This window comes from Peromyscus eremicus, chromosome 8a (genome assembly GCF_949786415.1).
Source record: "Peromyscus eremicus chromosome 8a, PerEre_H2_v1, whole genome shotgun sequence".
In the NCBI taxonomy this organism is placed as follows: domain Eukaryota; kingdom Metazoa; phylum Chordata; class Mammalia; order Rodentia; family Cricetidae; genus Peromyscus; species Peromyscus eremicus.
The window spans coordinates 84,433,448-84,461,383 of record NC_081423.1 but is presented as its reverse complement, the minus strand read 5'-3'; the positions used below and the strand labels follow the sequence as shown (position 1 = coordinate 84,461,383).

General features: G+C 45.5%; 1 protein-coding gene across 1 annotated transcript; it reads left to right on the top strand.

Annotated features, from left to right (window-relative positions):
• The first annotated feature begins 183 nt into the window (after positions 1 to 183).
• Lsm12 (LSM12 homolog) lies at positions 184 to 25,754 on the top strand. The gene is made up of 5 exons (XM_059271864.1): positions 184 to 383; positions 2,142 to 2,275; positions 20,623 to 20,732; positions 22,130 to 22,256; positions 24,130 to 25,754. Exons 1-5 carry the CDS (start codon positions 260 to 262, stop codon positions 24,220 to 24,222), a joined length of 588 nt encoding a protein of 195 aa, XP_059127847.1. The 5' UTR covers positions 184 to 259; the 3' UTR covers positions 24,223 to 25,754.
• The last annotated feature ends 2,182 nt before the right edge of the window (positions 25,755 to 27,936 follow it).

Sequence of the window (27,936 nt, the reverse complement as noted above, 5' to 3'; positions counted from 1 at the left end):
CTATTTACTTTCTTAACTTTCAAAAGAACCCTGCAAGCACTTAACCCAGCAGACCGGCGGCCACACATGTCCACCGTACTCACACTCCCCTTTATTTCCTGTTCCCTCTTCCACCTAGGCTCCCGCCCCACCCAGCACCAGACCACGCCCCGGCGCATGACGTCAGCACGCCCCGTGCGTCGCGGCGCGGCGCTTGCTGGGGGCCCGGCTTTCGCCCGCTGCTGCCGCCGCCGCCGCCGGCCGCGGCTGCTCTCCCAAGATGGCGGCTCCTCCGGGCGAGTATTTCAGCGTTGGGAGCCAGGTGTCGTGCCGGACGTGCCAGGAGCAGCGGCTGCAGGGCGAGGTGGTAGCCTTCGACTACCAGTCCAAAATGCTGGCTCTAAGTATCCTTCTCTGCGTGGACCCGGAGGCCGGGCCGGCGTGTAGGTGCGGTGGTGGGGGGCGGGGGGACGGCGGCGGCAGCTAGGGCCCTCTCGGCCTAGGGGCGACCGGCTACCGCGTCGCCCCGGGCGCATGCGCACGGCCCTGAGTTCCCCTCCCCCTCCCGCGGGCCTTTCGGTCCACTTGGGGGACCCTTGTCTCCCACCCCTTGTGAGAGCTGGGCCCTTGCCGAGGGTTGGTGGGTGGAGCGGGGCTTGACACGCGGGTGGGTTTTCGGGAGGGAACGGTGTGTTAAGGGGACTCAGTGATTAAGGGAGGGGGGAGTGGTGGGGAGGGGGCTGGGGAGTGGAGCCCGGATGGAGTTGGGGAGCGATAAAATGCTATGGGAAGGGGTGTGTAGGGTCAGGAGCTGCTGGTAGGGCAAGGGTATGGACTTTAGGAGTGGGCTGTCTGATTTGGTTCAAGAAAGGGCGGTGGGATGGTGACCAAATGGCCCTTGCCACTTTTGGGGTAGGAAGTGCAGGACAGATTTTGTATTCTGAACTGGTGGCTAATTTTGTTAGAGTCGTGTATGCTTGGTGTCATTGTGTGTGTGGGGTGTGTGTGCTGATTGTGAGGTGCTCAGTCATTTGAAAATTGCTGTTTAGGGGGTGTTGGAATTGGAATCCTGGTCCAGAGAGGACTTGCCACGTTTTTCGGGGGTTTATGTATGACAGTGTGGGCTCCTGTTCAGTTCAATACGTGGAAGTCCTCAGTTTTCCATAGTAATGCCCTCCTTTTTTAAAGTACCAATGTTAAGCTGCATGGAGGAGGTGGCCCTACTCCCTTGGGGTGAAAGTGATTTCTGAATTGCTCCTGCAAACTCACTGCTGGAAAACAAAACACTTCCTGGTTGGAATAAATGTACCACTACTTCCCCCTTTATTTGAGCTACAGGTGGGCTTACTTGAGTTACCACTTACTTATTTATTTTTAGGAGAAGGTAGCCTCTGTCTTTAAAATGAAGTTTCTTACAGAAGTCTGCTGCCTTTTAATTAATTTAATGATGAGTTGTCGATTTCTGGCTCAGAAAGATTTCTTCATAAATGAATTGCAAGAACAGTCCTTTTATCTTGTGTTATTTTAAAAACAAGAGATCATACTTGACCTAAAACCTCTTTCTTTGGTGGCTTATTTGGGAGAGTCTTAAAAGGAAAACTTACTCTACTTTTACCTGGCACACAGAAGGATCTCAGTAAATGGTCGGGAAATGAATGAATGGATGGATGAATGAACTAGGTGTCATTTTGGGTAGTTTCCTTCCCAAATAGTGTAGTTTTTGCCTCTGAAAAATGGGAACTTGTAAGTGGGGAACAGAAACTGAAGAAAGAAGAGCATGGAATCTAAGCGAGTAAGAAGCGCTCTGTAGATACAGGGAGACACTGAGTATTAACTCAGACGTGAAAGCACTGACCCTTTGTGGCTCTAAGTTCAAGACAAACAGCATACACAGCATTAAAACTGTGTTTCTCTCCATCAAACCCATAGAGAGAAAGTGACAGAAACCCTTCCAAGGCTTTCAGTTTCTGTCTGTAGATGACTTTGAAAAGCTTGAGATCTTTTGGTTATGTGTTTGGGCAGAAGCAAGGTAATGGGGGAGATTTTGAAGAGAGCAAGGACTTCTCTGGGGCTTGCTTGTCTTCTATCAGTCTGCATTTTTTGCTATACTTCTTGTGCGATGTGCCTTTGTCCTATTTTCCTTAACTTTATTTTCTCACCAGAATGTCCCTCTTCCAGTGGAAAACCCAACCACGCAGACATCTTGCTTATAAATTTACAGTATGTTTCAGAAGTGGAAATAATTAATGATCGAACAGAAACCCCTCCTCCCCTAGCTTCACTCAATGTTAGTAAGGTAAGGATTCCAAGAACAATTCTAACTAAAATTTTGGGAAAGGGGTCTCTTTGACTTTCGGTGATATATACATTGCTTATTCTGTTTTTTTCTTGGGTGGGGCAGGGACTGCTTTCTCTTTTTTCCCTTTTGAGACAGGTTCTCATATATCCCATGCTAACCTTGAACTTAATATATAGCCAAGGATGACTTTGAACTTCAGATTTTCCTGACTTTGCCTCCTAAGTGCTGGGATTATAGACATGTTTTACCGTAAGTAGTGTCTGTGATGATGGGGATCAAACACAGGTCCTCCTGCATGCTACATAAGCACTTCACCAGCTGAGCTCCTTCCCCAGCCTTCCTTTGGTTTATATGAGACAGGGTCTCATGTAGCCTAGACTGGCCTTGAACTTGTTATGTAGACTTAGTAATAATGATTTGGAACTCAGATATTTCTGACTGCCTCTTAAGTGCTAAAATTATGAGTGAGCATCACTATACCTGGCTTGGTATCTTTTCTAATGTATATTTGTATAGTTTTTTTCCCCTTTATTTCTGAATATCTTTGTTGCACCTTAATATCTTTGGTGGTGCATGCCTGCAATCTTAGCACTTGGGAGATAGACACAGGAGGTTCAGAAGTTGAAGGTCATCCTCAGCTACCGAATGAGTTTGAGGCCAGCCTGGAATACATGAGACCTTGTCACAAAGGGAAAAAATACATGTATCTTGAAAGTTGGGCGTGGTTGTAATCCTTGCATGCAGGATGCAGAGGCAAGAGGATTGCAGCAAATTCAAGGCCAGTCTGGTTTACATAGCAAATTCTAGATTGGAACAGTATACAAATTATAATAGTACATTCAAATAATAATAATTTATTTATTTATTGACTTGTTTATTCATTATTTTGAGACAGGGTTTCACTATGTATCGCTGCTTGGCTTGAAACTTGTTAATATAGAGCAAGCTGGCCCTGTACTCACAGAGATCCACCTGCCTCTGCCTCTCAAGTGTTTGGATTAAAGGCGTGCGTCATCATGTCCAGCCTATTCTGTGTATGTGTGTGCTGTATGTGTTGAAGTGACTGAAGAGGCCAGGAGAGGGCGTCGGATCCCCTGGAATTGGAGTGACAGCGGCTGTGAGCCATCTGATGCAGGTGCTTGCATCCTCTGGAAGAACATCAAATGCTCTTAACCACGAAAGCATCTCTCCAGCCCTTACCTAGCCTAATCTTCATACTCAGATAGAGTTGAGAGCTTGCCTTTGCCTTTATAAAGGGGACTCGGGTGAATAGAGGTTGACATGGGACTTCTTCCTCTTTCACTTCTTCGTTTACTTATTCAGACAGGGTCTAATTGAACTGGCACTCACTGATTCAGCCAGGCTGGCTGGCTAGAGAACTCCAGGGTTCTGTATGTCTTTCCTCCTCAGAGCAGATAGTCCAAAACTACGTCAGCCAGCCTTTTACTTGGGTCCTAGGAATTGAAATTATGGTCTCCTGTTTGTGTGCCAAGCACTTCAACTGATCTATCTTCCCTCTTTCCCCTTCACCCTCCCCCTTTTTTCTTTTTCTTTTTTTCTTTTCTTTTCTTTTTTTTTTTTGGTTTCTTAAGACTGGGTTTCTCTATGTAGACCAGGCTGGCCTTGAACTAACAGAGATCTGATTGCCTCTGCCTCCTGAGTGCTGGGATTAAAAGCATGCACCACCACCACTGCCCAGCTCTCATCCTTTTTTTTTTTTTTTTTGTTTGTTTGTTTGTTTTTTGTTTGTTTTTTGTTTTTCCGAGACAGGGTTTCTCTGTGTAACTTTGCGCCTTTCCTGGAACTCACTTGGTAGTCCAGGCTGGCCTCGAACTCACAGAGATCCGCCTGGCTCTGCCTCCCGAGTGCTGGAATTAAAGGCGTGCGCCACCACCGCCCGGCCTCTCATCCTTTTTTAGACCTAGAGTCCATGTGTTAATTTTTGGTGGTGGTGGGGTTTGTAAGGGGTATTGTCCACTGATCTGGAGTTATGTGATATGGGTATTTGTACAATGGGTGAAGATTTAGGAGTGTTTCAGACTTTAATGAGATTCATGACTTAAAAATTTTAAAGCCATAACACAGATGTGGTGGCTCACACCTTTAATCCCAGCGCTTGGGAGGCAGAGGCAGATAGATCTCCGTGAGTTTGAGGCCAGCCTGGTCTACAAAGCGAGTTCTAGGACAGCCAGGACTACATAGAAAAACCTGGTCTCAAAAACAAACAAACAAACAAACAAACAAAAGCCCTTATAAAACAAAAAAAAAAAAACCCAGAAACAAACAAAACAAAACAAAAAACCTTTGAAAGACATTGCATTGGGCTTTTTTTGTCTTCATATTTAATTTTGAGGTTTGACACCTCTCAGATGTTTAAGATATTTTAATCTTGCATGTCCATGTTGATTTATGGGAACCTCAAGTCACATCTTTTGACTCCTCAGTTAGTCAAAGAAAATGTTGATCAGGAGTGATACCCACCCATCTCGCCTTGCCAGAGCCTGTCCTGTCTCCTCCACTTGGAATGCTCTTCTTCCGGAATATCTGGGAACCTAACTATCAGGACTAAATAAAGCAGCATCTGTTCAAGGAGCCTCTGATCAGTCGGCCTAAAGCAGTCTGTCTGCCCTGGTCCTTCTCCAAATAGCTTGTCCTTCTCACCTAATAGCTTAGAGTACAGGTGGACATTTTTTGAGAGTAAAGGAGGTACTTTTGTTTCACAGTTGGACAGCAGGTACAGAGTGATGTGTCCTAGGTACACTGTGCCCCAAAGTTACTTATATGTGTAGCCTTTTTGTTTTTGTTTTGTTTTGTTTTGTTTTTTTGTTTTTTTGAGACAGGGTTTCTCTGTGTAGCTTTGCGCCTTTCCTGGGACTCACTTGGTAGCCCAGGCTGGCCTCGAACTCACAGAGATCCGCCTGGCTCTGCCTCCTGAGTGCTGGGATTAAAGGCATGCACCACCACCGCCCGGCCGTGTAGCCTTTTTGTAATTAAGAGTTTTATGTTACTTACTGTCAAATATTTGTTTTGTCAAACTTGGTTAGGTTCACTTTTATTTTTTTTAAAGCAATACTGGTGATTTTTTTATTTTAGTGCCAGGTTCTTGTGTGTTAGCCAAGCACTCTACCATTGAGTACACGTAGGTTCACCATTGAATGTATTGCACAGAGTAGGTGCTTAATGGACGACTTGTTGGGGGTGAGTTATGACCAGTTTAGTAGCAGCTGTCTGGGATTGGCTTGGTGTGGAAGTTTTTCCCTGTAGAGGAGTCTTGTAATAATGTATATTCTCTTGCCTCTTGAGGGAATGGCGTGTTTGCTGCAGTTCGGCAAAGCAGGGAAACACTTGGACAGCTGCAGCAGCGCAGTAGAAGGTAGTGAGTGGAGTTACGTGAGTGAGATCTGGAGTTCTCTTGTCAGATTCCAGGGAAATGCCACTTTTTTCTTTTTCTTTTTAAGTCATGGTTAAGGACGGGTTTGGAAGGGTCTTAGGTTTCATCTCAAGGATAGTTACATTCTGGCTGTCCCAGTTTTTGAAGCTTGTAGATGTTTAAAACCCTGGCTTAGTCAGATGCTTCCTGTCAGAATATTGGAGCTCTTTGGGTGGCCTTCCGTTATAGCACATGAAATTTTAAAAGATGTGATTGAAGTGATTTATTCCCAGGGTGTTAGATCTGCAGCTGTTACCTTCTGTATTTATGAAATGTCTCTCCCCTGGACCTTAGTAAATCGTAATGATTATCGGAAAGGGGATGATTTTTCTCAAAAGATACTAAAGAATAAAAAGATAAAAGAGATTCCTGTCCTTATGACCAAGTACCACCATTTAGAAGGGTGGGAGTGTGTGGTACTATTATGTGGGAACTTCTGAGAAACAAATCTTTGAGCACATAAACATACATGCACTATTACAAGGAAGAATTTTTTTGGTATTTAACCTTAAATTGTAGCAGCTCTTGCTTAGGTTAGTTTGTGGATTAGCTTTGCTTTTAGTTTTGGCTTTCTACTATTCAGTGTTGTGGGTTTGTTTGTTTTTTTAATTTATTTTAATCTTTTGAGATGGAATTTCATGGGTCCCAGGTTGTCCTCAAGCTCACTCTAGCTCAGGATGACCTTGAACTTCTGAGCCTTCACCTCCCAAGTGCTGAGATTGTAGGCATGCGTCACCACTAGACTTTGCTGGTTAGTCTTAATTATTTACCAGCATTGTTAAAACCGGTTGTTTACCCACTTTTATAAAAAAGCAGCAAGAATTTCTAGCTTGGGGAGCACCAGAACTCTTTTTTTTTTTGAGACAGGGTTTCTCTGTGTAGCCTTGGCTGTCCTGGAACTCGCTCTATAGACCAGGCTGGCCTTGAACTCACAGAGGTCTGCCTGCCTCTGCCTTTCAAGTACTAGGATTAAAGGCGAGCGCCACCACTGCTGGGCTAGAACTCTTTCTTAGACCTGTACAGTTGGCTTGCCTATTTTGGAGAAGATATGCTGGGAAGAGAAGTCAGGAACTGAAATTAGTTGAGGGGTTTGGTTGTCTCTGAACTCATTCATTCTTCATTTGTAGATGTTTATGAATGAATGGTCTGCTTTCTTTTCAAACGGACCTTGCAGGATACTTTGCCTTTCCTCCTTGGAGACTGACTCAGATAGGACTGCCTGCTGGGGTGTTACTGAAAACAGTCTGAGTGGCTGTTCCATGTTGCTTGAGTGACATGAAAAGTTCTTGGACTGAGCGTGTAGCTCAGAGGTAGAATGCTTGCCTAGCATGCACAAGGCACTGCTGTTTTTATTTTATTTTATTTTTTGGTTTTTCGGGACAAGGTTTCTCTTTGTTAACAGCCCTAGCTGTCCTGGAACTCACTTTGTAGACCAGGCTGGCCTCAGACTCACAGAGATCCACCTGCTTCTGTCTCCCGAGTGCTGGGATTAAAGGTGTGTGCCTCCACTGCCCGGCTTGTTTTTATTTTATTTTATTTTATTTTCTATTTTTTTGAGACAGGGTATCCCTGTGTAGCTTTGGAGCCTGTCCTGGAACTCGCTCTGTAGACCAGGCTGGCCTCAGACTCACAGAGATCCACCTGTCTCTGCCTCTCGAGTGCTGGGTTTAAAGGCGTGCGCCACCACTGCCTGGCTTTTAGTTTATTTCTGGTTGGCCTGGAGCTTGCTATGTAGATCAAGCCTTGAATTCATAGAGCTCCTCCTACCTCTGTCTCTCAAGCTGAATGTGTGCTATCACACTCCGAAATACACTGATTTTGATCCCCACTATCGCGCCTTCCCCAAATTTGTCTCATTTCTAAGAGCACTTGGGGCTTGGAGTTTCCTGATGTTAGAGGGTTGTTTAGCATGTGGAAGGAACTGATGTTCTCTGAGAAGCTGGAAGAAAACTGGTGCGGTGCAGGGCGTCAGGAATTTATAGTCTGGGAAGCAGAGTGCTGTTTTGCACTTAACGACTTCAGTGGGAGATCCTCTGGTATGCTGGCTCATCTTGCTGATATAGTAAGTTCTCTCTACCTAAGTCAACCTGTTGATGTAAACCAGATAGCTGTTTGTACAAACCCAGCAGGAAATGGAAGAGGTGAACTTTCAAAGGAAATACTTAATAATAGCTCAATTAGAGAGGTATACACTAACGACTTCGGGAAATGAGCCAGTTTGCTTTAGATTAGCAGGTCACTAGACCTTCCGTCTAGCCTTAACAGTGGGATAGAAGAGGAAGTTTTGAGATGACAGTGGAATTGTAGAAGGTAGACGTCTTGAATGTCCTTGAGGGTTGAGGGGGAATGGAGTTTGAATTTAGGGCCGAGAGAATGCTGGGCAAGTGCTGGACTGCTGAGTGACTCCTCTTTGAATGTAATTTTATCTTCTCTGTGGTAATATTGTACCGTTACAGTGTTCAGAATTTCCTGGTAGAATCTTTCAAATAAAAGTACAAGAACATACCAAAGCCAGTTGTAAATGAAGTCCAGATTATTCACCATTGTAGCTCATTATTGTTTTCTCTCTTTGTTTTTTGTATTGTTGAGACAGGGTTTCTCTGTGTACTGGCTGTCCTGGAACTTGTTCTGTAGACCAGGCTGGCCTCAAATTCAGAGGTCTGGCTGCCTCTGCTCCAGATTATAGGTGTGTGCCACTACTGCCTAGCTTTTTTTTTCAATGGCAGGATTTCATGTAATCCAGATTGGCCTCCAACCCACTATATAGTTGAGGATGACTCTCAAACTGGTCCTCAAGCCGGGCGGTGGTGGCGCACACCTTTAATCCCAGCACTCGGGAGGCAGAGGCAGGGGGATCTCTGAGTTTGAGGCCAGCCTGGTCTACAGATTGAGTTCCAGGACAGGCTCCAAAGCTACACAGAGGAAACCCTGTCTTACACACACACCAAAAAAAAAAAAAGAAAACAAACTTCTGGTTCTCCAGCCTCTATCTTCCAAGTGCTAGCATTTCAGGTATATGCCACCCTGCCTGATTTAGGGGTGCTGGAGAGTCAAATATACAGCTTCATGAATGCTACATCTCTAGCCTTCTCATCCACCACCCTCTTGGTACAGTTTCCGGTGTAGCCTAAGATGGTCTGGCCTGGAATTCATAATCTTCCTGGCTCATCCTCTCAGTGATAAGATTATAGGTATACACCGCAGCACCAGGTTTTGGTCTCCCAAATTGGATGTTGGGACCAAGGAAAGGGAACTGTGTGTCAAAGGGAAGATGGCTAAGAGCAATGATGTTATCGTCATTCAGTTAGAGATTGAGGATTATCCAAGAGGGAAGAGTATCGCGTTTGTACTGGCTACCACAAATACTGCATAAAGGATAGAGACTTTTTTCTTTGGTGACTAGAGCTAGCAGGGATTTTTGGACAGTGTTATCACTCGACATAGTTCATCCAACAATTACCCGAGTACTGGAGGTCAGAGTGAGCACTAGAGAACCTAGGCAGCTGTGCTTTTCCAAAAGCCTGTGGAATTCTTGAGAGACTTGACCCAGCCAAGGCCAGCGTATGTGTTGATGTCAGGTGTCCAACCTTTTGACATTGTGATATGACATCATCTCCATATGTGTTGGGGCCACTTTATATCTGTCCTGGGACACGTGCAGCCCATGGGCTACAGATTGTACATGCCTGGAAATTTGATATATCCAGTGCGTTACATTTGATGTAAATCTCTTAACATCTTGGCGTGTTAGAAAATACTTTCTACAGATGTTACGGATGCAGGAAAAAGAAGCAAATGGGAAATGGAAATCCATGGGTAATAGAGCAGTTTCGGATTCACCTCCCTGACTGGTTTGTCAGCCTTTTCAGCTCTATTTCAGACCCGTTTTCATGACCAGTCATCAGTGAGTGACCAAGAGAACCAGAAGAGAAGAGTTTCAGGTTGCTTATCGGCCCCGGTGATGGTGTGGAGTGAATAAACGTGGAATCTGGAGCTAGGTCTGGTGGTGGGGACAAAGCCGAGAATATGGAAAATACAGATTTTTAAAAAAGAAACTTTAAGTATGTTATCACAATGAAGGGCAAATTGTCTTAATTTTTATTTGAATTTTTACCAGCTTCACAGCTAAGATTCAACATAATCTTAGAATTTTCTGGTGATTTGATGGTTAAATTCCCAAGTTTGAGTAAATTCCTGGGTGGTTGATAGTTACTAGACTGTGACCTATTTGTGAACCTAGCCCATTAGCAGTTCCCTTTAGTATATCTTTTTAATTATATAGTCTATTTTTATTTTATGGTCATTGGTGTTTTGCCTGTATGTATGTCTGTGTGGAACTGGAGTTACAGACAGGTGTGAGCTGCTATGTGGGTGCTGGGAATTGAACCCTGATCCTCTGGAAGAGCAGCCAGTGCTCTTAACCGCTGAGCCATCTCTCCAGCCCTGCCCCTTTACTATATCTTGACACTAATGTGTTAAGGTATGCTGTTAATACCAAGTAGAGTCACAGGTACTGTCCCTGGTCACCCTCTGTTTAGTTAGGAGTATTTTGTTGTTGTTGTTGTTTTTGTTTTTTCGAGGCAGGGTTTCTCTGTGTAGCTCTGCGCCTTTCCTGGAACTCACTCTGTAGCCCAGGCTTGCCTCGAACTCACAGAGATCCTCCTGCCTCTGCCTCGCGAGTGCTGGGATTAAAGGTGTGCACCACCGCCGCCCGGCGTGAGTGTGTATTTTTATGCCAGTGTTTGGGATCAAGTCCATGGGCCTTCCACATATGACGCAAGCACACACATAGACACCTATCTCTTTGTATGTGTGTTTGGTCTATGTGAGAAGGGATACAACTTTTCTGGCTCCTAGAGGCCATAATTTTTAGAGTGTTATTCAGGGTTGCAGTCCTAGGTGTGAGTCTACCAATAGGATATGTACCTGGTTCTGGGAGACGCTGTCATGGATATATCTTGAGATGCAGTTGGGAAGTGGAGAGAAAGAGTTCTGTGCTGCTAAATGGCAAGGGGCATGTTAAGTGTCAAGCAGGTAGAGATTGACTGCCGTTTAAGAAACACTGGTTTAGCCCAGCTGTGGCAGCACACACCTTTAATCTCAGCATTTGGGATTAAAGCAGGTGGATCTCTGTGAGTTTGAGGCCAGCCTGGTCTACAGAGAGAGTTCCAGGACAGTCTGGGCTACATAGAGAAACCCTGTCTTGAAAAACGAAAGAACCACTGGTTCTTTGAAGGTCAGTTTTTTGTCATTCAGACTTTAGAGTCACCCTGACAGAAGGGTGGTAGAGGAGCCATTGCTCCAGAAGAGAGCTTGGAACTCAGCCTGGCCTACAGTGCATGGCAGCCAGCTAACTCCATGGCCCTCCTTAGGCCATTAATTACCAAGGGGCCTTCTCAGCATCATAGGGTGTGACGAAGAACCACTGTCCACAGGAAAAGACAAATTGGGAGCCACTGTGATTGACAGAGTTGGGCCATAAAGTATTGCAGTCACCTCTCTGACCCAGAGGTGGTAGTTCAAAGGTTGGATTTTATGGTGGCGCCAGTGGTGGTAGTGCTTCCAGTGTTGAGAGGATGTTCTGTTGGCTTAGGTTTCTGGCAAAGAACAGGTGATGTAGTTCATCCTAGCACTAGAATTTCTAGGCTAGCTTAGGGAAATGCCAGAAATTGCTCTGGAGATGGAAAGTGAAAGGATCCACATACTATACCAAAAGTATGGCGCGGTAGAATGTGGAATGCTTGAAGAACTGTGTTCTTCTTTTTAGGTGGGGACACGAGTCTCTTAAAGCCGAGCCATCCTCCAGCTCACCATCCTGCTGCCTCAGCCTCCCAGGTGCTGGCATTAGATGTGTGTATCTTGCCCTGAAGAACTGCTAAGGAATTGAGTGACTGTATAAATCATTTAACTGCTGGGACCTGTTAGCTTTGTGATTGGTTCTGTCTACCTTCTCTCTTGTTCTTCCTCCTTTTCAGGTACTGGGAAATGTCAGGAAGATTAGGACATTTACCTTGCCCTGAGGAATCTCACATTTGTTGGGAGTATTGAGGGACGGTAGCATTTTTGAGAGGTATTCTGGAAATTGAATCCAGGCCTTTGAACATGCTAAGCGCGCTGTCCCTCTCAGGTACATTAACTTGGTGAGATCCATGGTAACAAGAGTGAGTGGGAATAACAGCATAGGAAAGGGGGCAACACTCATTTTCCTGTAAAGAATCAGGCAGTCACTCTTGTAGGCTTTGTGGACCATCCTGTATTAAATACTAGTCAGTGTTCCCTTTGTAGACTCCAGTCAGATGGCTGTGATTGTGCTCCAGTAAAATTTATCTCAGGTAGGTAGTTGGCTGGATTTGGCTCCTAGTTGTGATTCATGGACCCTTGGCATAATGAGCTTCTTAGTAGAGGCTCCTCATATGTGACCTAAGCAAACAAATGACATTGCTCAACTCGTCTATCTTGTCTGTCACTGAGCTAAACAGGAGGCATTGGAGAAGGACTGTTAAAAGCCGGTGTCTGTTTTCTGGGGGAGGAAGCACAGAACACTGGCTTGGGACTCGTGGTTGTCCTGCGTTAGCTGTCTGACGGCCAGGATTACAGCTGTGCACCACCAAGTGGGTTTGGATATGTGAACCTAGCCACTGGAGTGGTCCTTTTTTAAATAACATACTGTATATCTCAAGCATGCAATAAGACGTATAAGGAAAGGGGGAGGGAGAAGCAGTGAGCTCATTGGCTAAAGGAAGGACTGGATTAGATAGCTTTTTTAGAAATAGCCCACAAGCCGGCTTCTCTGTGCCCATAATGTTTTTTTTTTTTTTTTTTTTTTTTTCAAGACAGGGTTTCTCTGTGTAGCTTTGCGCCTTTCCTGGAACTCACTTGGTAGCCCAGGCTGGCCTCGAACTCACAGAGATCCGCCTGCCTCTGCCTCCCGAGTGCTGGGATTAAAGGCGTGCGCCACCACCGCCCGGCTCCATAATGTTAAAATAATGTCTACTATCTGTCCGGTGCTCTGGAGCTCACCTGCTGTCCTGACCTCCTCACAGAGCTTGAATGGTCGCATTGTGAGATGGCTGTGTTTGAGCAGAGGTCTCTGAGAGAAATTGTTGAGGTCAGTTTCAGTTTGCATTCAAGTTGGGTTTCTCTCTCTGACAGACACAGGGTAGGTTTTTGACAACAAACCATGGTTTCAGAATCGTAGGACTCAGAAATTACTGTCAATACTCAGGAGCTGCAGTGGTTTCTTACAGCTGTGAGTGTTTTATGATATAATTACAGATGACAAAAACGATTGGCTTTGCTGACATGATATTTTTGTTTTAAACTAATTGAAGATAAAATTCTGCCTGTAATCTATATTGACTGACTGAAATCTGATTGCCTATCCTGTGATTGCAGTCCGGATTTTACAGTATCCTCTAGCAACTTGGATTTGTAGTGATTTCATTACAGTGAAGCACTTAATGCATCTGAACGTTACGGTCAGGAGGCTCCTCTTGGACCTGCCTTGCTCTGGTCCTGGAGCTTCAAGAAAGAAGGTGGTTCTGAGGGATGTACCTGTTCTTGTCAGCTGAAAGAAATGGCTTTCTGTCACAGACTCAGTGTCTTTGAAATGCTTCTTCACAGACATTTTGTTTATTTAAAAGAAAGCAAGTTATTGAGTGCACTGCAGAGGGAAGAGTGTCGTCAGCAGCCTTACTCAGGGGTTCCAACAAGGTCTTGTTTTGTAGACCTGGCTGACTGTGAAGTCATGGAAGTTCTCTTGGATTGCAGAAAAGAGGCTTGTAGGCAACTGGATCTTACAAGAACACCCTTACCCCATTTATTACTTTTCCTAAGTGGACTGCTGTGTTTGTAGGGCTTTTCTTGGCATCATCTTGGACTCTGTAAAATTCTTTTCTTGTTTTATTAATTTGTTGTTTGACATTTTCCTTTATGTTATGTATACAGTATTCTATTCTCACCCCAACCTTCTGTCTTCTCATTCCTGTAGTTTGGGACTGTTGATGGGTCTGGTGAGTTCATCATTTGATACACAACTGAAGGCAATTTTACTGTCCCTCCCCAGAATCCATTAGTTCAGTAGTTCAGCTAAAAGGATTATAGAGGGCAGGGCAGTGGTGGCACTCGCCTTTAATCCCAGCACTTGGGAGGCAGAGCCAGGCGGATCTCTGTGAGTTCAAGGCCAGCCTGGTCTACCAAAAACAAAAACAAAAACAACAACAACAACAAAAAAAGAGGATTATAGATACATTTTTGTTTGTTCTCGAGACAGGGTTTCTCTGTGTAACAGCCATGGCTGTCCCTAGAACTTGCTCTGTAGACCAGGCCAGACTGGCTTTGAACTCACAGAGACCTGCCTCCTTCTGCCTTCTGAGTGCTGGGATTAAAGGCGTGTACCACTGCCCGGCTGAGACACCTTATTTTTAAGATTGGATCACTTTGTTGCTCAGTGCATCCTGGCTCTTAATATGATTCACAGCCTTTTTTTAAGTAGTGAGATTAATTGCACTCAACTCTAGTTTCTCTTTTCATAATTTTTGTTTGTTTGTCTGGATAGGGTTTCTCTGTCTAACTTCCTTGGCTGTCCTAGAACTCGCTCTGTAGACCAGGCTGGCCTTGAACTCACAGAGATCCACCTGCCTCTGCCTCCTGAGTGCTGCGGCTACAGGCGTGCTCTACCACATTCAAGCAGAATACTTTATTTTTGTTTGTTTTTCCAGACAGCGTTTCTCTGTGTCTATTACTGACTGTCCTAGAACTCACTCTGTAGCCCAGGCTGGCCTCGAACTCAGAGATCCACCTGCCTCTGCCTCGCAAGTGCTGAGATTAAAGGTGTGTGCCACGTCTGCCTGGCTAGAATATTTTATCTTTACTAATATTGTGTGTATGGCATTTGTGTGTGTGATTGTAGGTATAGAGTCAGAGTACAACTTCTGGGGCATTTCCCTCCATCATGGATTTCAGGGATCAAGCTCAGGTCATCAGGTTTTCGCAGCGAGCACTTTGATTCTCTTAGCCATCTTGCTGGTACCTAGATATCTTATGTATTCAAATTTATCATTATTTTCAATAGTAATTTAGACTTTAAAAAATTTTGCATTTTAGGAATTTATTTCATATTTTAGGGGGTGTGTGCACGTGTGGAGGTGAAAGGGTTCGGTTTTCTGCTCCTACCATGTTGATCCTGGAGATTGAAACTCTAGCCAGCCTTGGATTTCACTCTCGTGTTTTGTTGGTTTTTGAGACAGATCTTACTCTGTAGCCAAGCTGACTTGGAATGCACAACACTGCTGCCCTAACTTCCCAAGTGCTGGGACTGCAAGTGTGCTTAGAGTTCACTCTTTTTCTTCCTTTGTTTTCCTTTTTATCTGTTTTAAAGTTTAGGCTAGATTTCATTTTTCTTTTTAAAATAAGTGTGCTTATTTATTTATTTGTTTATTTTTAGTTTTTTTTTTTTTAAAAGAATTATTTATTTATTATGTATACAAAAGAGGGTGCCAGATCTCATTACAGATGGTTGTGAGCCACCATGTGGGTGCTGGGAATTGAACTCAGGACCTCTGGACGAGTAGTCAGTGCTCTTAACCTCTGAGCCATCTCTCCAGCCCTATTTTTAGTTTTTTGAGACAGGGTTTCTCTGTGTAGTTTTGGTGCCTGTCCTGGATCTCTCTCATGTAGACCAGGCTGACTTCGAACACAGAGATCTGCCTGGCATGTTTTTTTTTTTTATTTGTATGCATGTATTTGGAGCACTCAGTACTTATGTGGACATGGGAGGACAACTTGAGGGAGTTGCTGTGTTCTTCCACACAGTTCGTCCAACGGGGTGACAAGTGCTTTTACCCACTGAGCGCTCTGGCTCACTAGCCCTGAGTTAAGTCTTGATGGTGAAACCGCTAGGTAGAATATAGTGGTCAAGAGCACGTGCTCGGGGCAGGGAGTTTGTGTCATTGGCAGAGCATTCTACCAGCATGTGTGACGCCCTCAGCCTGTCTCCAGCACCGGAAAAAATAGAATGTTCTGGAACCAGCCTGCCCAGGTTCAAATCTAGACCCTAATTTGGTAATTTGGGTCAATTTTCTTGTCATCTGTGCCTTCGTTTTTTTCATCTATCAAATAGAAGTAGTTTTAGTCCCTATTTCATCGGATTATTTGAATATTAAGTGTTTTATTATGTCTTGGTGCATAGCCTGGCACCAACTCTCATTCAGAGTTAGATCTTAGAGTTTTAGTGTTCACCACCAGGCACTTTGGCTCTCCCATTCCCGTTCGATTCAGCATTATGTATTCTGGGACACAACTTCACACGGGGAACTGTAGTTTTTAGTTTCCAGCTGTCCAGGATTGTAAGGAGATCTTTTTCTCCCCTCCCTCCTTCCTTTTTTCCTTCCCTCCCTCTTGATTGCTTGCACACATTTTAAATAGATTGGGTCTTGCCATGTTGCCCAGCCTGGCCTTGGACTCTTAGGCTCAAGTGACACCACTTCAACCTTCCTCCCACAAAGCTGGGGTCCACAGGTACATGTCACTACACCTGGCCCAGAGTCATATTTACTGGAACTGTCCGCTGGGAAACAGAGATGTGGAGTATTGATATTTGGAAAGTGTCTTTGAGAGCTTGCTTGTTGCTAGCTAAGACTGAGGATTTTCCAGAGGGTTTAGTAGTACAGTTCTGTAATCCGCACCACTCAAGCAAGCAGGAGGCTTGCAAGTTCTAGGCCAGCCTGAGTGATGTGTACTGAAACCCTGCATTCTAAGGGCTTCCGAGGGGCTGGAGGGTGGCTTAGTGGTCAACATTGGCTGCTCATCTAGAGGACCTATGTTCATTCCCAGTACCTACATGGCAGCTCACAGTTGCCTGGAACTCCAGTCTCAGGGCATCTGACACCCTCAACTGGCCTCTGAGCACTGGGCATGCTCCTTGTACACAAACATAAACATGCAGGCAAAACACCCATACACATAAAAATCAGTTAAATTTGCCTGAGTGGTGACGCACACCTGTAATCCCTGCACTCGGGAGGCAGAGGCAGGCAGATTTCTGTGAGTCCAAGGTCAGCCTGGTCTACAGAGCAAGTTCCAGGAGAGTCGAGGCTACACAGAGAAACCCTGTCTTGAAAAACCAAAAATCAAAAACAAAACAACAATTAAATTTAAGGGGGGTGGGGATCCTAAGAACATGCTTCAGATCTGAAAGAGCCAGGAGTAAGGGTTCTTAGGATGATAGTTGTTCTTAGCTACTCTGGTCTGCCCCTTGTCCACACCAGGCTTGCAGGCAACAGCAGCCATTTCAGACAGCAGCTGCATTGCTTCCTAACCCTTCTGCAAGGGCAGCTGCTTCCAAGACCCAAATACAGAGGGAAGGCAAGCTGAGAGTGACGTGGTGAAGTCAGTAGGTCACGTTAGCAGGTTTCTTCCTTCCTGGGCTCTGCTCCTCTTGTCCCTTCAGCTGTCTCAGTCTGTTAAATGTTTGCAGTAGGGACTCCAATCCCTCTGGAGTCCCCACAGCACCTGTGCTTTCTTGGCTGTGTGGAAATAAGATGGCTCAGCTGGCTACAAGATGAAGTACATACTGCTTGGGTTTTCTTTACAGTCTTCCTTTTCCCAACATGTCACTGAGTACACAAAGGACTGTGTTCTGGTGTTGATTACATCACTTGGCTAGGAGCTAGTTAATATAAATATTTTAATTTTTTACATGTTTTGTGTGCATATGTGTGCACATGTGCATGCATGTGAAAGTCAGAGGACAGTTTGCAGGAGCTGGTTCTCCTTCCACCTTGTGGGTTTTGGGGATTGAACTCAGGTCACTGGTGGTGGCAGCAAGCACTTTTTTACCTACTGAGCCATCTTGCCAGCCCAGAGCCACTTACTATTGATGTGCTTTGTTTGGTATCACACGCTCATCTGTTTTTTTCCCTTTGCCCACATCAAGATGCTACTTATAAAGTAGCCTCAGAAGGAAGCTCTGGTTTGTAGAAGTTACTTTGTTTTCAGTGGGAATGTGAAGGGGGTGGGGGAGTGGGGACCAAGTACAGGTTGTCAGGTGCATGGTTTGAGTTAAGTCTCATACTATTAGTGACAAGTACTTGTGGGTTTATGCTTGGAGTTTGCCTGAACCTGGTGTGCTTTTAAACTTGAGTGCTTTTTATTTTTTGAGGTGCTGACTGGTTAGTGCTTGTTTTGATTGGTAGCAAAGCCAGTAGCTAGCATTGATAATAAGATAGGGTAGATGATAGTCAATGAATTTTTTTTTAATGTACTAAAAACCCTATCAAGCCCAAGAGAGGCATTTGGCATCTTTGCCCCTGGGGATAGCTATTATTAGTTCTCTCTGGTCTTCAGTCAAGGACCTTAAGTTTGCTAATTTGGAATAACTGGAGCATATCATCAGTTTACAGTAGCATGGGCATATGCAGGTTCATTGGTAAACAGTGGAGGTGAGAGAGTGATGGGCATTTGCTTTACGGAAGAAGACTGATCCGTGTTCTGTGTGAGTTTACTCCTGATAAAGAGAAGATCAAGGTGGTGATGTCTGTCTTTCTCTGACTCACAGTTTTGGGGAGAGGAGACACATGTTCATTGTTTTCGTGGGAACAATCTCTTCTCTCTCTTTTTTAAAAATGTTTTATTTATTTTTATGTGCATTGGTATTTTGCCTGCATGTGTGTCAATGTGAGGGTACCAGATTCCCTGGAATTACAGACAGTTGTGAGCTGCCATGTGCATGCTGGGAATTGAACCTGGGTCATCTTGAAGAGCAGTGAGTGCTCTGAACCACTGAGCCATTTCTCCAGCCTGGGAAACAGTCTTTTTATGCCTGATTAGTTCTGGATTTTTAGTTTGTTTTCAAGACAGGGTTTCTCTGTCTCTGTCTCTGTCTCTCTCTTTTCTGAGACAGAGTTTCTCTGTGTAGCCCTGGCTGTCCTGGAACTTACTCTGTAGATCAGGCTGGCCTCGAACTCACAGAGATCTGCCTACCTCTGCCTCTGCCTCTCGAATGCTGGGATGAAAGGCATTCACTACTATGCCTGGCTTGGTTGGGTTTTTTTGAGAGAGGATCTCACAGATCTATCCCAGGCTACCCTGGAACTTGCTGTATTGTTAGAATGAGCTTGGGCTTTTCATCCTACTGCCATTACAGGCCTTTGTCACCATTCCCTAGTTCCTGCAATGCTGTGCATCAACCTAGTGCCTCATATTTGCCGGGCAAGCACTAGACCAACTACGCTGTAGCCTCAGCCTTGTTGGGGCATCTGTGAGAGAAACTGACCCCATTGTACAACTTTGTGGTGAAGGCAAATTCCTAGTCTTTTTTAGATTGACTTGAAAACGCAGCTTGTAAACTGATGGCTGGAGGTGCCTAGAGCTTAGTTGCAGGTCCTATAGAGCAGAGTAGTTGAGTCCATTGTCCAGGAGGTGAGGCATAGCTCAGTGAAGGAGCTCTTGCCTGGCCATCAGCAGCTCCCAGAGGTGCCACTGCCCTCTGGTTTATCCTTCTTTCTTTGGAGACTTCATTTTCTGAGACCTTGTTTGGAAAGCAAGACACAAGGAAACCCCTCGTGGTTGGTTACCAGGGTTTTCTTGGTTCCTGAAAAAGCACTGCTTGTTGCTTAAAATACACACCAGCAGTTCTCTTTCCGTAGAAACTCAGGGTTTCCAAGTACCAGGGCTTTCTCACTTTAGCTGGGATTGCCTTGCTCAGAGTACATTGATTCCTCTGTATAGTTGTAGCCTGATGGGGCCAGAAGAGCAGCCAGGCCTGCAAGATCATTAGTACACTGCCGCCATATTTGTGTCTGTCCGTGTCTGAAGTCCAGGTGAGCTCTGCCTTCAGAGCACAGGAGAGGTCGTCATGCTTTCTGCTTTTCTCTGGAGAGGCTGAAATGACAGCATGTGTAGGCCGGCCTGTCTGTGTTCACTAAGTATTTATGAGTGCTCTGTGTGTGTGTGTGTGTGTGTGTGTGTGTGTGTGTGTGTGTGTGTGTGTGTATTTAGTGTGCTGCAGCTTCATTATGTTTGTGTTCATGGAACTGAAAAATCTTTTAGATCGTTCTCTTGCTTTTCAGGGGCATTATCCTCCTGTTTTTCTTGACTGCCTTGTAGTACACATTTGTTTTGTCTCCTACTCAATTTTTCTAGCAAGCACTAGTATAAAGTGAGGGACAATACAGGTTGACCCACCCTTGCCAGAAGGATTCTGAACATTTTAGACCACCAGATTTTACTAGACTTTCCTTTTATCAGTTTGTGATTGGTCCACCAGGGGGCAGTGAAGGAGCAGGCACGAGGCCATTCCTTTTTCTGAGGGCAGATTGGGCACGGGCTGTCCTCAGCTCAGGTGAAGGTAGATCAGGTGTGCTTTAGACTTGGCTGTTAGGTGAACATATGGTGCTGGACAGGCTGAGCCTTGATTGCCAAGATCTGTGCCTCAATTCTTTGTCTGTGAAGGTGGCACATTTGTTTCTACAGCGGAGGCTTCAGCACAGTAGTGGATGAATGTACTTTATCTTCTTTAAGTAGACATGTATGCACTGTGTTTATCTCCAGCCATCATTTCCCATAGCCATCCCCACCCTGTCATACTACAGGTCACCATGTCCTTTTCACTGGAGCTGTCTCCTGTTTACAGGGTGGTGGTCTCTTTTCGTGTGCCCTTCAGGCTGAATCTCTTAGGTAGTACAGTACATGTCTGGCACATAGGAGGCCTCAGGAAAAAGGAAAAGAGGGTGTTTGCAGGGAACTGCACACAGTAGCTGTTTAGATTCTGTATTTGGGGGTTGGTTGTTTCACTGGATTTCTAATCACGTTGACTTGAGCAGTCTTTTCTGACCTGCTTCCTTAGTTTGAAGGTCCTGAGTTGGAAAGAGTGAAGGGGAATGCTTTACTGAGTCTTTCCTCTCCCTCACCCTAGCTTGCCAGCAAAGCACGGACGGAGAAGGAGGAGAAGCTGAGCCAGGCCTATGCAATCAGCGCTGGCGTCTCCCTGGAGGGCCAGCAGCTCTTCCAGACCATTCACAAGACGTGAGTTGTGGGAGCAGAGGGATTCCTTTTCCTAGAGCTGATACTGGCTGGCTGTTCGTCTGATGAAAGCTTCTGGGTGGTTGTCTTCCTGAAAGTGTACCAGGGAAGCTGGGTGGCATATTGGCAGCACACTGGCATCCAGAGATACGGCACTTGGAGCTGCCTTTGCACAGTAGAATCATGTGATCCTGAGTCCTTTGAGTTTCTTGTCTGTAGAAGTTTGTTTGGGTTGGATTGTCTGGTCAGGGGCCCTGGTAATAGTAACCCGTGATGTAGAGCTCCTGTCTAGCTTCTTGTTTGTTGTTGTTGCTGTCCCTTCCTCTAAACCCTGTGATTGTATTAAGGGAAGTTGTATCACTTTCCCTAGTTGGGCCTTGGGACAAACACAGGGAGTTAGGAAGAACAGAAGGCTACCTTCTTACCTCCTCCTGAAACACATATTGTCACAGCAGAAGTCAAACTCGCTACTAGCTTCCCTATCTGCTGAAAACCTGGAACATTTGACACCCACCTCAACCCCCCTGCAGCCTTCTGTTACCCTGTTTAGCCACCCAGGGTCTGGTGCACAGATGGCAGCTGGCAGTAGAGCTGTCTGGGGCCGGGTGTATCTGAGCATTTCCAGGTATGTGAAGGAACTCGTGGAGTAGTATCAGCTGCCCTGGGATTCCCCCATGTGTGAACTCAAATGGAGTTTCCTGTGTGGCAGGTGTCTGGCTGTCTGGTAATTGAGTGGGGCCAGTTGGAATGCAGCTTGCAGGGTTGAGGGTAGGGGCTGGGTGGAGGCAAAGTACAGATCTCTGTACACTTCTAGAAGTGGTATTTCTCCCTAGGCCAGGGGCGGGTGGGTCTGCCCCTTGTATACTGTCACATGTTGGCCAGTTCCATAGCTGTTTATGATGTGACCCTGGATAGAAAGCCAAGCGTCTGCCACTCCCATGCCTCTCCAGGCCACTACACCAGGTCTAGCAGCCTAGGTCTGCTTGTTCGTTTGTAATTTGGCTTGAACTTCTGAGGCTGCCACCAAATGTTCTGTGGTTCTCCAAGCCCCTGATGGTCCAGACTAACAGTTCTGGCTCTCTGTAGGAGACTGTACATTAGTGTCATTGCTTTCCTGTCTAGCGATGCCCAGAGGATGTTTGTTAGCTTCTCTCTGGCTGAGTAGTGAGCTGGGAACTCGAGGTCAGCCTACTGAAAGTAGGGTTTTTTTCATTATTTTTATTTTCAAGACCTGTAGACCAGGCTGGCCTCAAACTCAAAAATCCACCTGCCTCTGCCTCCTGAGTGCTGGGATTAAAGATATGTACCACCATGCCTGTCTCTAAAGTTAGTTCTTCACTAGATGGGAGGTATGGGATGTCCCCAGGATGTCACATTCACTTATATTCTTTTCCTTCCAGCATTAAAGACTGTAAATGGCAAGAAAAAAACATCGTAGTCATGGAAGAAGTTGTTATCACACCCCCATATCAAGTGGAAAATTGTAAAGGCAAAGAGGGGAGCGCACTGAGCCATGTACGAAAAATAGTAAGTACAGGAGCCATGGGGCTCTCAGAGAGTAGGGTTCCTTGTCCTCACCAGAGCAAGACATTGGTGCTCCTGCAGTCGTGATGTCGCCTAGAAGTCCTGCCTCTGCCCCTCTGCGGCTGTGTCTTGAACGATGTGGGGCTAGGAACATTGGTGGTGTGGGATAGAGTAAGCAGTCAGCCCTGTCTTTCACCACGTGACTTAGAATTAGACCATTCAATGGGATAGGCTTTGAGCTGTTCCTCTCAGCTCCAGGTGGGTTTGGTTTGGTTTGGTTTTTCAAGACAGAGTTTCTCTGTGTTGCCCTGGGTGTCCTGGATCTCGCTCTGTAGACCAGGCTGGCCTTGAACTCATAGAAATCTGCCTGCCTCTGCCTTCTAAGTGCTGGGATTAAAGACCTGCATCACCACCCACCCAGGTTCTTTTTTTTTTTTTTTTTTTTTTTTTTTTTTTGGGAGACAGGGTTTCTCTGTGTAGCTTTGGAACCTTTCCTGGAACTTACTCTGTAGCCCAGGCTGGCCTTGAACTCACAGAGATCTGCCTGGCTCTGCCTCTCGGGTGTTGGGATTAAAGGTGTGTGCCACCAATGCCCGGCTGCTAGGCAGGTTCTTAACTGTAGGTTCGATGGGTAATGAATGGTGCTACACACCTTTAATCCCAGCAATAGGGAGGCTGAGGCAGCAGATCTCTGAGTTTGAGGCCAGCCTGGTCTACAGTGAGTTCCAGGACAGCCAGGACTACACAGAGAAACCCTGTCTCCAAAAAAAAAAAACAAAAACAAAAAACAAACAAACAAAACAACCAAACAAAAAGTATAGGTTCTACCTTACTTTCTAAAGTATAACAGTTGTAGAAAAAGCAAAAATCCAGCTAGGGGATGGTGTGTGTGTATGAGTTTGTCTGTGTACCATGTGCATGCGTGGCTCTGATAGAGGTCAAAAGAAGGCATTGGATCATCTGGAACTGGAACAATGGCTGGCTGTGAGTTGCCACGTAGATGCTGGGAATTGAACCCACATCCTATGCAAAAACAAGTGTTCTTAATTGCTGAACCATCCCTCAGGCCCACACTGTTGTGGATCTATAAAGTATAACAGGACTGATTTTCCTCTCCATTAGCTTTTTATTCTGCATTTCTGTCAGAAAGAAGGGGCTGAAAGCCGGGCGGTGGTGGCGCACGCCTTTAATCCCAGCACTCGGGAGGCAGAGGTAGGCGGATCTCTGTGAGTTCGAGGCCAGCCTGGGCTACCAAGTGAGTCCCAGGAAAGGCGCAAAGCTACACAGAGAAACCCTGTCTTGAAAAAACCAAAAAAAAAACCAAAAAAAAAACCAAAAAAAAAAAAAAAAAAAGAAGGGGCTGAAGAGCCGGCTCAGCAGTTGAGAGCACTTGCTGCTCTTCTAGAGGACCTGAGTTCTGTTCTCAGCATTTATGTAAGGGAGCTCACAACTGTTTGTATTCTAAATTCCAGTGGATCCAAGACCTATGGCACCAGCACTCTCCACTCAGTGTGCACATACATCCCCACATGCACACACACAACTACACATAATTAAAAATAAAAACAAAATCTAACATTGTTAGAAAGGAAAGGGGAATTTTGGTAGTAATAATCAACCCTTACTTTATTATGTGTTAGTTTATAGCTACAATATTAAGCCAGTTTTAGCTCAGCTGCCACAGTGTGGCTGAAATAAGAGGGTCCTGCCAGCCTACCTTGCAGGTGAGGAGGCTGGTAGACAGCAGCAAGGGCAAAGCCCACTGCATAGCTCATGGGCCAGACAGCCAGGCCTGGGCATGTGAAGCTGGCTTAGATTGTGCAGGAAGAGATCTTCCCCTTCTCCATTTCTGACTCGGCTGCTTGGTCTCTTGCAGGTTGAAAAACATTTTAGAGATGTGGAAAGCCAAAAGATACTGCAGCGTTCACAGGCCCAACAACCACAGAAGGAGGCTGCCCTGTCATCCTGAGTCCACAAACATGGAGGACTCTTCCAGCATCCAGCCACAGAGATGGTGGTGGTGGCTTCGGCGGAGGCAGGCCGGGGGAGGGAAGGGATCCTATATTTCCTGCTGACTCTTATGAAAGAGCCAGTGTTTCAAAAAAACCTAGACTTGAACAAACACCCAACAAAAAAAGAACAAGAGAATAATTTAAAAGTTGAATCATTACTTGACTAACGGACTTCGGCCCACCATGTCCTTTTCACAGCCCCTTCTGGAACAGTCATCTTGTTAGTTTTATTTTTGCAAATTCCTTCCCACTGCCCTTCACCTGTGACTTTCCTTTCCTAGTCTGTTCTGCCATTCTGTTTTTCTAAGTGGATATACTTGCCTTCTGAATGATTGAAAGAAACTTTTACATCTTTTCTTCCAAAATAAAAGTAACAAGCTGACTGTGATTCTGAAGTTGAGACCAGAGCAGAAGACAGAGGTCTCACTTTACATTTTTCATTTTTTTTCTTGACTTTTTTTTTTTTTTTTTTTGCACAGGGCATGGCTTGAATTAGTTTTATTTTTCTTAACTTTAAATATATATATGGAAATATATATTAAAATGTTCTCTAAGTATTTCTGCTTCTTGCAGGTCTCTTTTTACTAGATCATGGCCACTCTTCCCACCTCATCCCTCTGAAAACAAAAATGTGTTGTCCTTTCTCCCACCCAGAGCCCGACGATTAACTTGACTTAGTTCACAGTGAGGCCCTCCTGCAGCCCTGCAGAGCCAGTGTGCAGACGGGATTTGACCTAGGGTCCTGAGGGCTTTCTGGTCTTTGACTGTGTGTACCTGTCTCACATTTGGTCCCAGCCTCAGGACTCCCTCTGCCTTTGTCTTCATGGTACTAGACAACTCTCACTGTCCACTGGGAGTCGGCCGCCCCTTCCCTGTGCCTCTGCAGGAGGGACTGGCTGGCATGGCACATCTCAGCTCTTCTCCTCTGGGCTGATTTTCTCTTCTAAGAAACCTGGACTCGATCTACCCTGACCTTCTTAAGTCTATGTCCAGAGCCTCTAGCCCAGGAAAAGCTTGAATATCCTCTAGTTTCTCTCCTCCCATCCTCCTGCTCTTCTGCCCCCTCCGACCCCCGAAATCTTACAAGCTAATGACAGTTTGTATATGCTCAGCCAATGGGCAGAAACCTGGAAAGAATTTCTGGACTTGAGCCCCCAGTTTGCCTGGTTTGACTAACCTGCTGAGAGCCGAAACTGGTACTTGTTGCCCCTGCACCTCCAGGGCAGTCTCATGGGGCAGAGTGCCACCACCTGAATATCAGGCACTGAGTGGGACGTGGGTGATGCTCATGTGACTGGCTAGAGCTTTGGGGGTAGGGTGGGGCTAATTTTTTTTGGCCATGATCTCTTTTCCCCCCCTTTTTTTTTCTTTTAATTAAATAAATGGATCAAAATTAAATAATTCAAGCCCTGCCTTCAAAATGGAAAAAACTTTTTTTTTTTTAGTATTGTTTAGCAAAAACAATAAACCCAAATTTTTTTAACCATCATTCATGTCTCAGGTTTGTGCGTGCTTTAGTGTCCCCAAATGAAGGGTCTGAAATGTAGAGGGGGGTGTGCCTGCTGAGTTCAGCCTCTCTTTAGATTGCCTGCTTCTCTCTTTCCCCACTCTTCTTACCCTGAGAAGTCATCCAGAAGTACAGTGCAAGTACAGTGTGCTCTAAGGAGGGATCCATGCTGGTGAGGTGGCCCAGGTAAGGAAGGGCCCTTGGTGCACAAGCCTGGTGACTCAGGTTGGAATCCTGGAACCCACATAAAAGGGAAGGAGACCCAACTCCACAAAGTTGTCTTCCGGCCTCCACATGCATTCTATGGCATATACACTCATGGTCACATACAAGTTCAAAAAGGGGAGGGACCCAGGGTTCTCTCTGTGTGTGTGTGTGTGTGTGTGTGTGTGTGTGTGTGTGTGTGTGTGTGCGTGCGTGCGCGCGCGCGCGCGCAATAGTGGTGGTAGTAGTAGTCATAGAGCGTTCGTTCATTTTAAGTGGCTTAATAGAGCGGCTGAGAAGAGAACTCATTCATCACTTGCTGTTGGCCAGATTCAAAGAACAACCTTTGATTTAATTCATGCAGAATTGTAGACCTTAGCGAAGAGACCTTGTCAGAGTTTGCAGTTGGGTTCAAGTCCTTACTTTTTTTTTTTTTTTTTTTTTTTTGAGACAGGGTTTCTCCATGTCGTTTTGGTGCCTGTCCTGGATCTCGCTTTGTAGACCAGGCTGGCCTCGGAACTAAAAGAGATCTGCCTGGCTCTGCCTCTCTAGTGCTGGGATTAAAGGTGTGCGCCACCGCCGCCCAGCTTCAAGTCCTTGCTCTTTTTCTTTGTAATTGGAGAGACATAGCACCTGCCTGTGACTATTTCCCCAGCTCTGAACATGGAAAATGCCCATCTAGAATTGGCATAAAGGATTAGTAGGGTATTTAAGTGTTGGATACTTAGAAGATGTTCCTGATATAAATAGTCCTAGAATGTTTAAATTGAGAGATGAGATTGAATTCAGTGCTTACTAGGTCTAACTCTTAACTTCCATTCAGAATCAGATATGGTATTGTACCCCTAATCCAGCAGTTGACAGGCTGAGACAAGATCATGAGTTCAGGGCCAGCCTGAGCTATATGGTGAGACCCTATTGCAAAAAAAGGGGGTAGAGGTGGTGGAAAAGAGTATTCTTCAGCTACCCTGTGTGAGTCCTAGGGGCCAAACCCAGGTCTTCTGTGAAAGAAGCAAGCACTCTTCTCCAGCCCTGTGAAAGGTCATTTTGAGGAAGGTTAGTAAATGACGTGTTGGGGCAGGTGATCCCTGCCCTCAGTCCCTCAGATTTCTTCCCTTTGAAGTCCCTGTGAAAAGAATTGGATTATTAGCTGAAAAATTATTTTTCCCCCTCAAGAATGAATTCCATCTAGGCCAGTGACTTGTCCACAGTGCCCCAGCTGCCTGTGATGGCGGAACTGGAGCCGTCCCCAAGCCTTGGTTAGTTCCATGGGCTCCTAGTGTACTGTGAAGTTCCAGACCGATGCTCTGCTCTGTTTATTTGCTAGGTTTGGGAAGCAGTGCAGAGCAGATGCAAGAGTAGGTGCCCTGTAGGTGGAAAAGACACCGAGCTATCCAAGAATAAGGTGCAGAGGACTTTGTCTTTGATGAAGTGTGCACAGGCAGCTTCACTGTGTCTCCTTGGCGTTGGGCATTTCTTTCTCCCCATGTGGACCTTGACCCCAGCATCTGATGATCTGCCTTTACACACTGCTATTTAGTGGCCAGTATGGGACAGCCTTACTGTGGGGGGTTGACACTGAATCTATTCTGCTTGAGTCTGGGCATCTGATTTGTTTTCAAGTTTGGGAACTTGCTCCAGCATTGACTGTTAGTTCAATGGCACCACCCTAGGAACCAGTGATTGAGGGAAACGTCTCCTTGGTGCTTTAAATTTTAAGATTTCTTTTTGAGAGTGTGTGTATCTGCCCAATGAGGCCTGAAGATGGTGGCAGATCCCCTGGAGTTGGAGGGGAGTTATAGGTGTTTGTGAACCACTCTGGATGGGTGCTGAGAACTGACTTGGATCCTCTGAAAGAGGGAGGAGCAAGTGCTCTAACCACTGAGCAATCTTTCTAGTCCCTCGACACTTAGGTCTTTGTGTTTTCACTTTGTGTGTGTGTGTGTGTGTGTGTGTGTGT